General features: G+C 48.5%; 1 protein-coding gene across 3 annotated transcripts in view; it reads right to left on the reverse strand.

The window, feature by feature from the left end:
- Nucleotides 1-239: 239 nt before the first annotated feature.
- Nucleotides 240-16,496, reverse strand: part of MAP3K9 (mitogen-activated protein kinase kinase kinase 9) — an 86,422-nt gene continuing 70,165 nt past the window's right edge. For 2 of the 3 annotated variants that reach the window (XM_016926275.4, XM_016926276.4), the window contains exons 8-13: nucleotides 15,973-16,126; nucleotides 13,689-13,757; nucleotides 12,111-12,223; nucleotides 11,482-11,523; nucleotides 10,264-11,067; nucleotides 240-8,585 (exon numbers count right to left, since the gene is read on the reverse strand). In XM_016926275.4, coding sequence (XP_016781764.3) covers nucleotides 8,101-8,585; nucleotides 10,264-11,067; nucleotides 11,482-11,523; nucleotides 12,111-12,223; nucleotides 13,689-13,757; nucleotides 15,973-16,126 — 1,667 coding nt within the window. In that variant the 3' untranslated portion in view covers nucleotides 240-8,100. The remainder of the gene's footprint in view (nucleotides 8,586-10,263; nucleotides 11,068-11,481; nucleotides 11,524-12,110; nucleotides 12,224-13,688; nucleotides 13,758-15,972; nucleotides 16,127-16,496) is intronic. The other variant, XM_016926277.4, reaches the window with a different exon arrangement.

The raw sequence follows: 16,496 nt of genomic DNA on the forward strand, positions 1-16,496 counted from the left end.
CGTCTCTATTGAAAATACAAAAAATTAGGTGGGCATGGTGGTGGGCGCCTGTAATCCCAGCTACTTGAGAGGCTGAGGCAGGAGAACTGCTGGAACCCAGGAGGTGGAGGCTGCGGTGAGCTGAGATCACACCACTGCACTCCAGCCTGGGAAACAAGAGCAAAACTCCATCTCAAAAAAAAAACAGAAAAAAAAAGGGGGAAAGGATGAGTTTACAAAGAACCACAACAAACCAGAGGTAATCGTTATAACAGTTTTATTCAAGTCTCTGTGTGCTCTGGCATTGAGACCAGGCTGAGATCAGCATTACACTGTAATACAATAAGAGGTTTAGCCATTGAACCAAGCCTGCTTGGCATCCCTAGTTAACAATTTACAGTACCTCGAAAGAAAAAAAAAAAAAGCCAAAGGAAAGAACCTGATAAGTTTCCTTCAGGACTTTTTCATCTTTAAATATTGTTGACAACATACAATAACTTAAATCCCAAAGCAAAGTGGGAATTCAAGGACACGGGGTCAGGACACATGAACAAGACATTGGAGCAGAGAAGGTCTAGGGATAAAAACTAGTAGCTAATTACAGAGGAACCAAACAAACACATATGTGAACTTTCACTTCACCTAGACTTAAAAGCCCTAAGGGGGAGGAAAAATCCCAAAGAAAGCTTTTCTGTGAACTAAGTAAAACCCATCTCCAATTCCTTTCCTTAATCCTCTACAAGCCTTAGACTATAAGATATCTGGGTTTCGGTGGGGAGTGGTTGTGGGTGAATGTGCAGGATGAGTAGGGAGGGAAATCAGAAAAGAAAGTGAGCAAGTTCATCACCTCCCTTCTTTGCTACAACTGTGTATCAAAGGCATGTGGCTCAATGTGACAAAAAGGCAAAAGCCTGACCTCAAGTGCCCAGGGAGGAGACACAAGCTACAGTAAGGCTTCCAAGCTCAAGAGACTGAGAGAAAAGTGAGGAGAAGCTGGAATGAAGAGCAGCAACAGGGCACCTGCAGGCTGGAAACAGGAGAGAGGCTCACGGCCTTCAGTGGTATTGGGAGAAGAGCTACAGAATTGACATGTCCAGCTCCTGTGTGCTTCAAACCCCTGGAGTCATGGAGAGGAAACAGGGAGAGGAAGGCAGCCAGCAGCATCAAGGATGTCAGCTGAGACGTGCGAGGGTTCAAGTCCAGTCACAGGCAGATGACAGGTAAGCCAAGGACACAACTCCTCCTTGGGCAAAGGGCAATCTCAAAACCTCGGTGGACCTGAGCTAGGCCAACTTTATCTCAAGAGCTTCTAAGTAGTGGCTTAGAAATGTGCTCAGAGGAAAAAGAGAGGTGACTTTGGAACCAAGCAGATCAGCAACTTGCTTCCTAGCTGTGTGACCCTGGGCAAATTATAGAGCCATCAGAGCCTTGGTTTCCACATTCTTAAATGGGGGTAATACCCACATCCCAGAATTATTGTAAGGAGTCAAAAATTATATATATATGAATCACTAGGACAGCACCACCCCCCACGTGGAAAAAAATTAATGATTTCTTATCATGTATTATTTGTCTTTATAACAAGGCCAGGATACATCTTTGCCTCACTCTGATGGTGATGAAGAAAAGAGCCACAGCCAGCATGGCATCTGAACTGGAGGTAGAGATAAACGATGAGAATGAAATAAAGATGACAGAGGATGAGGAGGGTGGTGGAAACGATACTAGCAGAGGGTGTGATGGGCCAAATTCTGAAGACTCACTGTGCAGGCACAGAGCTAGGGAATGTGGCTCTTGGCATGCCAGGGAGTGAAAAAGCCTCCATTCACTTTAGTCCCTTCTGAAATCTGGACGAGAGAATGAATGAAGTTCATTCACTTCTGGAATTCAAACATGTTCCAAAGAGGTTTAAGAGGAGAATCTAAAGGAGCCTCTCTGCCATAATCACTTCCCTTCTCCAGGGAACACACACACACACACAAGTGCCCTCAGGGCTGCAGAGCCGGAAAGGCAGCCAGAGAACACCAAGGAAATGTCACACCCAGGTGTAGATCCAAAGTTAAAAGCTCCTAGATGTTTCATTGCTGTAAGCCTACACACTCCTATTTAAATGCGAGCACCCCCAGAGAGCCGCTGCCTCACTCAGGACCTGAGGGGAAGGGCAAGTAAAAATTTAAAACGTATTTCACAGTGGTACCTAAGCCCCTCTCACAGGTCCAGGTGAGGGGCAGGCAGGGCTGGGTCAAGAGTGGAGTGAGGCCCTCACCTTGGGTTAAAATTTAAGGGGGTGCCAAAAAAAAAGAACCTCAGTAATCAAGGTAAATCATATTGCAATGCAGTATTTTTTAAAAATCAGAGTTATTGAAAAATTCCACAATGAATACAGTATCAAAATTTTAAGTCAGGCTTTGTCTGGGTTGGTGTCCAGGTGTGAAGGATCTCAGGAATGGGCAGCACACTACTTCTGAAACCTGGCCTTGGACTTCAGTGAGCGCAGGGCAAGGAACACCACGACCCTGGGGCCCTCGCTCCCCAGGGCTCCGCTTGTGACTACTCTGACCTCTGGGTTCAGAACGCCCAGACGTCTATCCCTCATGTTCCGGTAGGAGAGGCCTGTCTGTGCACCCCTGGAATGGTATTCTGCTGTCCAATCCTGAGACACCTAACTAGTTAGACACCTATCTCGATAGACACCTGTCATATCCACATCTGCCAATCAGCCTAGTAAAACTAGGTGATGAGTGCTTTCAAAGAGGGCAGGTCAGACCAGACAGGTAGGAAGATGGGTCAGGTGAAAGGCAGGTCTGTTTCCAAGGGTTAACAAAGAGAGGTGTGGAAAAGCTCAGCTCCTATAACCAGCTGGGCCCCAAAGCTCTTCTCTCTATCCAGCTCAAGGCCCAAAGCAGGCTCCCTGTAGGGGATGGGGAACCACAGACAGTAAGAATCAGGAAGGACCAGTCCTACTGGCTCCTGATCATGGAGTGAGCCCAACATGAAGAGCAAAGCCAGGGCTCCCTAGGCAGCCTACAGAGGCCCCCGTACTTCCAGGGCCCAAGACGGGAAATGGATGAGGAAGCGGGTGGACATGACTGTCAATATCTCATCAGGACAAAATGAGAAAGAGCAGTCTGAGAGGAAGTCCATAAGAGACTCACCTGGCCTGCACGGCTAACCATAAGTCCCGGGCTGAGTCATGATAATTAGGCACCTAAACCCTGTTAATTAGCCTTAATCGGCAGGATTTCAGCTTCCTCCTCCTGCCTTCCAACACCAGCACCTGAGTGGTGAGCACCCACCCAGGTAGCAATGCCAGGGAAAAGCCCAGGACTGAGGTCCTCTCCAGAAATAGCAATGGATTTTCCTTTCACATGTGAATTTTCATTAATTTGAATTCCTAATCTAGGAATACGCTGATCCGACAGAAGAGATGCATTTGGTAATGCATTTCTAACAATAGTATACCTTGACAAAGACAAGTCATTCTCAGACCTAAAGCCAAAGAGAGAGGCAGGTACATTAGGGTGAACCATATGAAATAGCTGATATTCGACTGTTTTTGACGTAAAACCGTACATATATTTCATACACACGAACACTTTTCTGCACCAAGGGAAGCAATCTGGCAAGGCTGCAGTTTCTGTGCAGGACTCATGGCTCCAGGACCATACATTTGAAAGTTAGAAGGGCTTCGGGAGGGAAAGTAGATAGCATCGTCCCCAGTTCACAGTAGGCTTCTGAAGTCCAGTGAGGGGAAAAGATATGTGCAAATTCACACACCCAGGAAGTAGGCAGCTTTTATCACCAGGTTCCTGCCAACACGGTTTCAACCCCAAGGTGTGCCATTCACAGTCATCCAGTCTTCAGTGCCCTCTGCTCTTTGCTTTGTTAAAAGTGAGCTGGATGAGTTAGGATTGCTCAGGAGGTGTCTCCTTCACACAAGGGAAGGAGGAGGGAGGGAGGTCTCCAATGTGGGGACCACAGAGGCAAGAGAGTTCATGAAAAGTCAGGTCTAGATGTCCTTGGGGTATCTCATTGTGTCCCTGAGCAACAGTAGCCTGAGGGAAAGGGGGCTTAGTGACCATGACACATGTCCCAAGAGCAAGGGGACCCTTTTCCAAAGATTCTTCCAGGAACTGGGATGATTCCAGGCTCTAAACAAATCAGACTGATGACCCCAAGAAATGAGAGACAGCCAACTGTCACTCTGATGTTGCTACCAACCTCCCTCTCTCATTTCCTTCTCTGTAAGACACAACCTCCCTCTCCCATTTCCTTCTCTGTAAGACACAAATGGTGAGGATGACATTGGCAGACAGCGTCAGACAAGTTAAGTGGGGGAATTAGGAAAGAATGCTTGTCAACACCAGGTGCTATATATGTGCGGCAGAAGGGCATGGGCCCGACCAGGGCCCCCATTAGTCATGCTCAACCACCTCCAAATCACTCCTCTTCCAGAAGCCAAAGGACGAAAGAAAAGGCAAGTTCCCTCAAGGCAAAGGTGACGAGAGCCACACTCTCAACTTCAGCGATTCATCCTGTATAGATGAAAGAAGCTTCCTCTAGGAGCTGGCAAGGAGCTATGGTGTTTCACTGACCTCTGATACATACACCCAACTCCCTTGAGAGGAAAGCATGTGATGATTGCTTTTAAAGGAAGGAAATCTGAGAGGGGCTAAAGAGACAAGCCTATGGCCACACAGCAAAAGCAGAATGGGGAATGCAGCCAACCTGTTCAGTTCTGAGCCCAGTGGCCTCACTCAGCAATTAGTTCAAGCCACTTTTTCATTTCTCTTCACTTGAATTTTCATCTTTAAGCATTTCCCCTTCTCTACTAGCAAGGGTATCAAATGTACAAGGAAAATGATGTCATTTTGCAAAGGTCAGGAGGAAAAGTTAGCACTATTTTGAGTTGTCCAAATGTAAGATATCATTGTTGCTATTACTGTTACCACCAGACCCTAGGGATGCCACAGGATGCCAAGTGAAGAGGATCCGCCAAAGCCTCTCAGAAATAACATATAGATAACTGAGGTATCTACTCAGCCTCCTGGCAGCAGTCTGGATCCCCAAGAGGGTCAAAAGGGGATAATCCGAATCAGCAGTAGGAGCTGAAGAATCCAAGAAGCAGGGGCAGAGAGCAGTATCTGTTCCTATTACCATCTTCCATGAAGTTAGCACCTGCCAAGAGCAGAAGGAATGTGTCTTTGTGGAAAGGGAAGGCAGAGGAAAGGGGTGCCGGCTACTGCCACTCAAGTGGCTTCATCCACAGCTCCAGGGCCTGCTCCCGACCAGGACCACAGAACAAGGGAACCTGAGCGAACAGAAAGCCACTGAGACCTGCTACTACTATACAGATCCTTAGCCCATCTCCAACCTTGCCCCACTGAGAGAGTGCAGCAGTCAGGGGCCCATCAGAGACCAGGTGTGTAGGAGTTGAGAGATGCTAACTGTTCCTTCTTCATGGGTGCTCACAGTAGCACCTTTGGATAGCCCTGCTTTTGCTTCTTTCGGGTACAATTATTTCCTTAGCAAAGACCCAGGCTTGCTTTATCTTTCCCCACAGTGGACAAGTAAGGATGGCACTCAACCTCTCACTCAATGGCAGGTGACCATCATTCAGTTACACTACATCAGTTACACTACATCTAGAAAGATGGCTGCAACCTACCACAATGGCAAAAGTTAAAAATGAGCAAAGGAAAAATCTCTGCTTCATACCACAGAGCACTGTGTATAGGCAGCATGGTTTGGAGGGCCACAAGAGGGCCATTTAGTGGAGCCAAGGATATACAGATGTGTTCATGGTTTAGCCTGAGGTTATGGAGGGCCCGGGGGAAGGAGGCCACAGAACAGACTTTTTTTTTTTTTTTTTTTTTTTTGGAGACAGAGTTTCTCTCTTGTTGCCCAGGCTGGAGTGCAATGGTGCAATCTTGGCTCACTGCAACCTCCGCCTCCCAGGTTCAAGTGATTCTCCTGCCTCAGCCTTGCGAGTAGCTGGGATTACAGGCACGTGCCACCATGCCTGGCTAATTTTTTTGTATTTTTAGTAGAGACAGGATATCTCCATGTTGGTCAGGCTGGTCTCGAACTCCCGACCTCAGGCGATCCACCTGCCTCTGCCTCCCAAAGCGCTGGGATTACAGGCGTGAGCCACCGCGCCCTGTCAGAACAAACTTTGTATGTACTTCTCCCCATCAAGAATGAAGAAGAATCACTTGGTTGGCTGGAACTGCTGGTAAGATTCACATTTTTTCCTCCTAGCTCAGGAGTAGGGGAATGGGGACAAAAACAGTATCTTACATATTGGCTTCACTGAACAAAGAGAAGGACACAGAAGAGAAGCAATAACAAAACCTTGGGCAATAAAACCAGTAGCGCCTTCCCGTCCAAGACTTGGTGGGCCCCTTGAACCAAAGTGCTAATGGGCTCATAAAGCAAGGAACAAGGTCACCCCTTTAGTGACCCCAAGGCAGGACATCTATCCCAGTTATAGAGAAAGAGCAGTGACCAATTCATCACTGTTGCCAGCTGCACATCCAGGCAGCAAATGCAAGGAACCTGCTGAGTGACCTCCAAGACAAAAGACAGTGGAGCAGCATTCAGAGAGTCTCGAGGGAAGAGGGGAATGACCTTGAGACTCTACTCCCAATCAAGTCGTCATTCCCACATAAAGACAACTGTTCACACATAACACAGGAGGCCTCAGAGTAGTGGCATGGAGAAGACATACACGAGAAAGCTTTAGAGGAAGCTCAACATTCAAGTTAAGGAAACAACTTCCAGGAAGGTCAGGGTTGGCCTCTGCTATCCTTCCTACTCAGCTCATGGTTCAGAGCCCAGCATGAGGGACTACCTGTGCACAGGCCTTGGTCAGTTTTCAGTATGGGGGACCTCAAGGTTATTGTACATCAGCGGCTCCCTGGGCACCCTATAAATAGCACTTTGCCACATGCATTTACAGAAGGTACTCCTGCTGGCTCCATTTTACTTCAAGGGCATCACAACATGGATGGCCCAGTTGAGAGTGAATTCCCAAGTCCCAATGTCCAGGTGGCCATACGGTATTCTGCTTCATAGCTGTTCTAGGGCATTGCGGTGATATCTACTAACCAAACATAACCAAAAGCCCACAAACTCCAGGGATTAGAGTGAAGACCAAAGGAAGGGAGTAACACATAAAGTTCAGACAACAAAAGGAACAGACAGTGGAATTTTGTCTCTGACTTAGAACTGGCACCAGTGAGTGAGTCCCCCAAGAAACTATTCCTGGGATGAGCAGATGATTGTATCCGAACCTGGTCTGACGAGGTCCTGACCCCAAGTAGCTAGATGGGTACCCTCAATAGTTGCTGGTTTGCCCTTTGCCGAGAGTTTCCAAAAAGAACAAGGACATACTTCATGAACCTCTTCACTGCAACTTTACTGTATTTTTCCTAACATCCCCGTCCCCCTGTTCTCACTGAGGCAGTTCCCCTTTCCACCTGTGGGCTCAGATAAATAGGTGGGGCACCTGGAAGTGCAGATAGGCAGTGCCAGGTCTATCAAGCCCTATGACCCCACACTGGGCCACCCTGCTTTCAGTCTTCCTGCTAGCATGAAAGGGCTTAGGACACAGAAAAGCTCCTATCTCGAACCAAGCCAGATTCCCATTCCTGGGTGTTGGAGGACAGCGGAGGAGGACCAAAATCAATCACAGAATATCCAACACTGGTGTTTGGGAAGCTGAACTCGGGGCTGACAAAGGGACCCCATGACAGCTCTGCGCACACCCAACTGGCTGAGGAGAGGGAGCAGCAGACAGATTTGGCTGAGTGACTCTGCAGGGTCACTCTAAAGGCAAGGAAGACTGTGGAGGGTGGGGGACATGCATGCACCCCTCCCTCCCCTACACAGCCAGAGCTGATGGCCACAGCCCCTCCAGTGGACACAGGTAGAAAGGCCCTGCAGGGCAGGAGACTCTCTGAAGTGGCCCTGTTTCCATCCCTTCCATCTTCAAAGTGCATTATCAGTGCAAGAAGTAGGGCTGGATCTCAGGGGGTCCAACCCTGAGAAAGGGCTGTGCCCGCCAGCTCCCTTCATCTCCGCCGGCTGTCCCCCTTGCCCGCCCCAATCCTTTTCGTGCTAAGACCAGAACTCCTGCTGGATCTCATAAGGGGCAGGCCTGTGCGTGTTCAGTTCCACTCTGCACAGCGGCACGGTGCTGTCCTGACTCTGCCCCTCTGCATCCAGGTCCAGGAGCGTCCGCTCAGTCGGGGGCAGCGGCCCTGCCTGGAACGGGAGCAGGGCTGGAAGTCCAGGCCGCTCCTCTACAGTGCTGCTACTGCTAGCAAAGCAGGAGTCCAGGTTGCTGGGCGTCTCTGTGCTGGAGCTGTTGGCTGGGGAGGTGCTGCGGGCATGGCTGGGGGACACAAACCACCAAGGGTCCAGCCGTTGCCGGTTGGCAGAAGGACGCGGCCGAGGCAGAAACTCCAGAGTCTTGGGTCTCTCCAAGGTAGAGTCCTGCTGAGTGTTCCAGCGCCTTGGGGTTGGGGGGAAGACCACATTGGGGTCAGGGAGACGGGGGAATTCACCTGGGTCTCGGCTGGGACTGGGGGTTTTCAACATTCCTGGTCAAAAAGACAAAGGGAGAAGCATCAGATGATGCACCATATTTCGGGGTTAGATATCCACTACTCCCCCCAAACACCACCATATCCCTACGCAATCAGGAGAACATGAATCACCAAATGTTTGTGGAGCACCTACTGGGAGGCACTGGGGATACAGTAGTGACCTAGAAGGCCATGATCCCTGTATCTGGTAAGAATAATAGGACATTTGGGGGTCACATGTAATGAAATAACTGAAGGCAGATGTTGGCAAATGACACACAAGCTGGCCACCTGTGTTTATAAACAAGGTTTTAGGTGGAGTACAGTGGCTCATGCCTATAATCCCAGCACTTTGGGAGGCCAAGGCAGGAGGATCACTTAACCCCAGGAGTTCAAGAACAGCTTGGGCAACATGATGAAACCCCATCTCTACAAAATTTTTTTGCAAAATTAGCCAGGCATGATGGTCCATGCCTATAGTCCCAGCTACTTGGGAGGCTGAGGCAAGAGGATCACTTGAGCCCAGGAGGTCGAGGCTGCAGTGAGCTGTGATCACACCACTGCACTCCAGCCTGGGTGACAGAGTGAGACTTCGTCTCAAAAAAAAGAAAAAAAGGTATACAATAACATTTTATTGAAACACAGCCACATCCAGTGTCTGCTTTCCCACTACGGCAGCGTAGTTTAGTTACAACAGAAACTGTACAGCCTACAAAGCCTAAAATATTTACTATCTAGCCCTTCACCAAAAAAGCTTGCTGCCTCCTGACTCAAGGGCATGTCTGTTCATTTACTGCTCATCCATGTAATAAACATGTGACGGGAACAGAGCTAGGTATCAGAAGTCCAAAGGTGAGTAATGTAGGGTTTCTGTTCCCAAAGAGGTCACATATCTGAGTATAACAAAAAACAGGAGGGCAGGTCAAGCCAAACAGTTAAATACAATTGTTGTTGACACTTAAATCTCATTGAAAGGGTATTACTATCCCCGCTTTTCCTACTGGATTAGAGGCTGTTTCCAAGTCAGACTTAGGTCTTCCAGGGAGAAAGAGATGGTGACAGGAAAGAGATGGTGACAGGAAAGAGTGTGTGTCCCCAGGTGTCAGATGTCGAGGGCAGTCATATGCACAGGGATAGCAATTTGCCTGGACTCATCTCCACACCTGAAGAGGCAGGTATGAGTCAGGGGTGAGTGTTGAAGAGTGTGATGAATGGGTGGAAGCCTGCCTTCTGAGTGTGTGTGAACTAATGCTATAATGAGAGGCAAAATCCCAGCTATGTGGCAGAAAATACTGCTCCCACATGCAGTGCAAGATTCCTTCCTGGAAAATGCATCATCCTCCTCAGGGAATAACTAGAAGCTAGACTCCTGCCCTTCCTGTGCCCTGAAAACACTACCCTATCCTAAGACTCAGGGTCTGGACATTCCAAAGGAGTCCCAGGTCTTCTGATTCTTCCTAGAACCTGCTTGTCTTCTTTCAATCCTCAGGGAAGACCCCTGAGGCACAGGTCAGAGAAAAGTCAGCCAGCCCTGGCCACCTCCCTGATCCCAGATCTGTATTTCTTGATTGGCTAAGAGGAGGAATGGTGTTCACTCAAATCCCGAAGTGGAAAGAGAAAATGAGGCCTGCAAACATCTTCACTCCCTGAGGAGGCACAAAGAAAGGAAAGAGAAAAGAGGAAGAAGACTCACCTGCTCCAGGACTGGGGCTCAACCCATTGCTGGAGGGGCTCCTGCTGGCTAGGAGAGTCTCTGGCTTAAGGGCCCCATCAGAAGGAGTCCGCCGGTGACTGCTGGGCTGCGAGGGGGCGGTGAGGGTGACATGGGTGGGAGTCAGAGATTGGTTAGGATCTCGTTTGAAGCGCTCTACTCGGACATTGACCAGGGGGTTGTGGGTACATGGGCTCAGGGGAGGGGCCTCGACTGGGCTGACTGGCATCTCATACACGACAATTTCATCGCTGTCGGAGCGCAGCAGGGAGCGTGTGGAGTTGCACTCGGAGATGGAGGAGAGGGAGAGCAGCGTCAGGGAGGCAGAGGGGTCTCCTAGCAACAGCATGGGCTCTTCCTTCTTGAAAAGCTTTCGGGATGGGGGGCTGGTGCTCCGACGAGGACGGCTGGACCTCTGAAAAAGACCCTCCCGTCTTTTCTTCTCCTCACGGGCTGGTGGCTCAGGCTCCTCCAGGGGAAGCAGCTGGCACTTGCCAGCTTCCAGCAAGTCAAACCCTAGGCCTGTGGCTGCCAGAACAGCCCCACAGCCGAGCAGAGCCACCTCGCAGCGGCGGTGGTGGGCACCGCCCCGCTTGAGGCTGTTGGTTGGCGTCAGCTGAGGGGTACTCGTGGCCGAGTTGACTGGGGTGGGCTCATCATGGATTCCATCACTGGAGGGGCCATCGCCATCCTCTCCACGAGGGAATGGGATACAGAGGTAGGACTGGCTGGGTGAATGCTGTAGGCGACTCTCTCCACTCCCTGGGCCTTCACTGTCCTCATCCTCTGTGAAGATGACAAGAGTGGAAGAGAAACAGGAAATGGAAATGAGGTGGCAGGAATAAGAATCTGGCCCTTTCCCCTCACCCCAGGCCTCCTGTCTCAGTCTCAGGGACACAAAGGCTCAATGGTGTGATGAGCAGGACATGGAATTGAACACTGAACCAAGGGGGCTTTATCCACCCCCCAACACAGGGAAACCACTCTCCATTCCAGAGCCCATTTCCTTAGAGCAGAATAAAAGATCTGCTAATTTGCCATTTCTTTCATAAGGGATCTGTGATAGTGACTTGGGTATCCACTTGACTGGACTGAGGGATGCCTGCACGGCTGGTGAAGCACAGTTGCTGGGTGTGTCTGTGAGGCTGTTTCCAGGGGAGACTAAGATGGGAGTCAGGGGGCAGGGAGAGGAAGACCCACCTTCAATGTCGATGGGCACCACCCAACTGGCTGCCAGCAAGGCTAGAACAAAGCAGGCAGAAAAAGGGGGATGCTCAGTTTGCTGAGCTTCCTCTCTCTGTTTCTCCCTTCTGGAGAGGGACACTTTTTCTCCTCTTGCCCTTGGAAATCAGAGTCCAGGTTCTTCAGCCTTTGGACTCTCAGACTTGTAACTGAGGCCTTTAGGAGGCTCTCAGGCCTCAGACTGGGAGCTGCACTGCTGGGTTCCCTGGTGTTAAGGCTTTCAAACTGGGATTGAGCCACTCTACTGTCTTCCCTGGGAGCCATACTACAGGCTTTTCTCATTCTCCAGCTTGCAGACGGCCTATCATGGGACTTTGCCTTTGTAACTGTGTGAGACAATTCTCCCTAATAAACTTCCTTTTGGTTCCTATTGGTTCTCTCCCTCTGGAGAACCCTGACTAATACCGGCCCCTTAACACAAGTGCAGTATGAGTTTCTAGAACACTGAACATTCTAGAACAAAAACATTCCCAATGTTTCCTCCATGAAGCAGTGCTAGGGGTCCTTAAATGGTCCTAGAAGCTTGGGCAAGAATGCCCCCAGGGAGCAGGGAGACAGCCAAGACTCTCAAGAGGAGCTATGCTTACCCATCTCCATAAGGCTGGTGAACCCTGGCAGGGCCAGGCTACTCCTTGGGCCCTTCACCAGGTTGGGGGCACTGGACGACCACTGCTTATATCCATCTACCAGGGACTTGAGGCTGAATCAGAGGAAAAGAGGAAACTGTCAGAACTGGTTACCTTTCTTACTTGACCCTCAGCTCCATGGGTCTATGGAGACGTTTCTCCCTGCCTGCTTCATTCTACCAAAGAACCTTGGAGTACATACAGGCAATGACTCTTACCAAGCCCACCTGCTTCACAAACAGAAATGCACATGCTCCAGGGAAGAAAAGGGCAATGACATGACCCATCCCCCTCACATGCTGCTGTGGAACTGTAGAAAGAACTAGTGGGCAAGCTGGCAAGCAGACAGAAAGAATAAGGATGGCCCTGCTGGCCGGGGGTCTTGCCTGAGCCCATCTCAAGAGAGAAGCACTCAAAGCAGACACTGGACACAACACATTCATGGCATGACAGTTACTGTGATGCAAAGACCTGCGAAGCCAGGCAAGCACCGGGCAGCCGAGCTAGCAGAGGTGGACCAGGCTACTCCACATAAGGCATTTCTCAGGCTTTCCTTCCAAGCTTTATGGCATGCTTAGGCAACTTTCAAAGCCATCCCCTTTTCAAAAGGAAAAACCAACCCACAAAGCTGCACCAACCCAGTGCACTGTGGGACAGACCTATGTGGGTAGTGCACAGTGCTGAAGCAGAGCCCTTGGTCTGTCTGGGGGTGGAGAGACAGAGGACAGGAGCTCGCTTTCAAATCCCTGTCATCAGCCCATATGGAAAGTCGGTAACTCTCCGAGGATACAGCCTGGGCACCCCGCCAACCACTTTGTAGGAGGGGGGAACCAGAGGCCTAGAAGCACTGGTCTTTTCCCTAGAGGACAGTAAAAGGGAGGACTGAGGAATCTGTGGGCTATGGTTGCCCTGGAAATATTGGGATTATGACCAGAGTGGCTCTTTTTTTTTTTTTTTTTTTTAAGGCTAGGAAGAATCATTCAACTAAAGACCACTTTCCCCAAAGTCCCAGCCATCTTGAGAGAGACAGAGGACCAGCTTTTTCCCTGTTCAGAATTCTGTTTCAAGTGCTATCAGAAATACCAGCAAATTAAAGTACATCCCAACCACCACTGGTTTCAACCAAAATATGGTCAGAGATAAGCCTGCTGCCAAACCCACAGCCTGGGGCTTCCAACTGAGACTCTCGTAACATCACTTCCAGCTCTGGATCCAGGAAAATCCAGATTAGTAAAGTCAAAACCAGTGCTGAAGACCAAAGGATAAATAGCCACATATCTAAGCCTCTCTAAAACCAAGAGTGCCAAGAGTATCCTAATTGGAGTGGTCAGTGGAGTGAAGAATATGGTAAAATTAGATCAACACAGGAATTTTCCCAAGGTGCACAATGGTACTGCTTAAAACAAAAACAAAAACAAAAAAGTCAGTTCAGCCCTGGCAATAACGAGGCTTGATTCTATGGGGTATGCTGTAAGAACAAGGAAATGGAAGGGAGATTGTTACCAGAACAGTTGGTGAAAGGGTGAAGATGAGACTCACCCCAAGTGGAAATGTGGAGATTCTGATGGGGTACTTAAACCATTAGCTTTCTCACGTCTCTGAGGGGATCTTCAATGAATAAAGAGAATCAGTAGCAGGCAATGGAGGGCACATCCAGCTCAGCCTCTCCCACACCAAAACACCCAAGGCTGGACTCACACCACATCGCCAGCTGCCTTCTCACTGTCCAGACACAAAGCCCACACCATGAAAGAATCTTAACAAGATGGTCCTGTTTAAGCCAAGACAGGCCCAGGACAAAGATCCCTGGGCAGCTGCAGCACGGTTGCAGGGGGGCTGTGAATCCATAGATACCCAAGCAGTCTATAGACAGGTATGCATGTTTTGGACAAATATGTATTATTTTTTAAAAGGATGAGGATGCAAAACTCACTTAACATTACTGAATTCAAAATGGCTTTTGTTCATCACGTGTTTTCTTTAGTCAAAAGGTACTAAAACCAGAAATAATATCACATAGAAGTTCTCAAAATTTCTGACATTAAAGGGGTCTTCACTCAAGTCTGGATAGAATATACTTTTATTTCTTCAATAGGAACTAAGACTCATGAAAAAATTAAGTCATATATTTTTTAATTCCTTCAAAAGTTTGTGAGGAAGAAGAAAATTCCAAAGTTAATATTTTGCAATGTGAAATAAAGTTAATTTACTACCAAGACCAAAAGAAAAAAAATATTTAAATCAAGAGACTCAGGGTGACTGAGTTTCTCAGACCCAGCTCAACCCTACTCTAGCCCAGAGCTCAAAGGACAAACTGGAGAGCTCTTGCTCCTACAAAACTTAGTAGAAGAATCTGCCATCCCCCAAGGATCCCATCGCTGGATTCTTACATAGCTGAGGTAGTTTGCCCTACATATCTAAACTTTCTGCTCAAAGGTATCTAGTGATTTACAAAGCCTAGCTTCAGAGAGTCAATCCTTTATGAATCAAACTGTTATTTTTACCTTCGGCTCAGATCTGACATGGGAAAATCATAGATTTTGGACATGGAATCTTAGTGTTTAAAGGATTACCAAGGCCACTTGCAGGTTCAGGGCACTTGTAAGCCTAATATTCAACCTGAGAAGCTCTTTAGAAAGTCACTAAAAAATGAGGAAGGAGACTGCTGGCTATCCTTGCACTTATTTAATAGAAACATCAAGAAACACTGTGCTATCTTCTAACACCAAGAATATGAAGTATAAACGGTTCCGTCCATTCTTCAGATATGATGTAAAATTGCATGAGAAGCAGGAAGTGTCATCAGAGCTAATATTTACATACGCTCACTATGGGCCAGCTCATCCTCTCTGCACTCACAAAGATGAACTTATTTGGTCCTTGCCTCAACTCCATGAGATGGGTACTAATGTTATGCCATTTATAAATGAGAAAACATAACGTCACACAGCTAGGTGTGGTGGTGCCAGGGTTCATGCCCAGGCAGTTTGGTGCTAGAGTCAAAGATCTTCATTACTACACTATGAGTGCCTTGCCTGTGAAGAACCCAGACTCAGGGGAGAATTTGACCCCCAGGACTCAAGCCCACGAGTGAGAACACAAGCACACTCCAGGCTCTCACCCCTCTTGTGCCCTGCCCAGAGGAGCCATCATACATGGCAGTGTGGCTATGGGGTGAGATCTGAAAATAGTTCCAGCGGCCCTGGAGTTGTATACAACTGTACTACCAGGGCTGGGTTATTCTGCCTGCCCCTGCTTCAGCATGAGCCTCTAGGCAAGAGAGTCCTGTTAACTTCTGCTCTTTCTTCTCTTTCCTCTGCTTTAAAGCTGGAAGAAGAGCCAGGTATAAGCAGAACACCCTGGCAGAACTTTTTACATTTGGTTAATGCTTGGGCTACTTGCTACTCTGAGTAGAACGCCTTCAGGGGTTGGCAAACTATAACTGGTGGGTTAAACCCTGCCCGCCACTTGCTTTTATAAGGTTTTACTGGAACATAGCCACGCTCGCTCATTTACATGTTGTCCATGGTCTTTGGAGGCTTCTGTGTTCCAACAGTGGCGCTCAAGAGTTGTGACAGGGCCATAGGAATCACAAGGCCTAAAATATGTATTATCTGGCTTTTTATGGAAAAAGTTTTCCATGCCTGTTCTAGGACGTTCCAGGAACTTGGAGGGTGAAAAACTGTTGTAAAGATCAAGAAGCTTGTAATTTCTCAGAAAGCAATCAAACACACGACAGAGAAAAAAAGTTATTTCATATCCTATGTTTAAATGGTACATCCATCTTCGAGAGAGAAAGAATTTCATGTCATCTGGCACTTACCCTTCATCTCCCGAGGCAAGCTCCTTCTGACCAAGCGTCCCTGGCCCCCACGTCCGTCCCTTCTTCTTTGGGGCCCTCTTCTCCTCCTCCTCCCCTTCATCCTTTGGGACGACTGAGCTCCTGCCCCAGGTTTTGCTGCTTTCACCTGGTGTCACTGTGAATCACAAGGGTTGGACAGGATCTAGAAAATGGACAGACAGGGCTCCCCCAAACTAGCCTCTATACCACCAGACACACACACACATTTGGAGCTGCAGGGAAGTTAGACCTTATCAAAAACTCTGTGCCCAAGTGGACCCTTCCAGGAAAGTAATGGAGTTCTCAGCCACCAATCATTTAGCTCTCTCAAAGTACTAAACATGGAAACACTTCTTCAATTTTCACAAATCCAATGTAAAGCTAGAGCTTAGGCCAGCCAGACATCAGAGTTCCAAACAGATCTGACTTTACCTGTTTTGTTGGGTGGGATTGGGTAGTGAGCAAATAAGGAGGCAGGTAAGGGGGGAAAAAAGACAAGGGGTAAG

Source organism: Pan troglodytes, chromosome 15 (genome assembly GCF_028858775.2).
Source record: "Pan troglodytes isolate AG18354 chromosome 15, NHGRI_mPanTro3-v2.0_pri, whole genome shotgun sequence".
NCBI lineage: Eukaryota > Metazoa > Chordata > Mammalia > Primates > Hominidae > Pan > Pan troglodytes.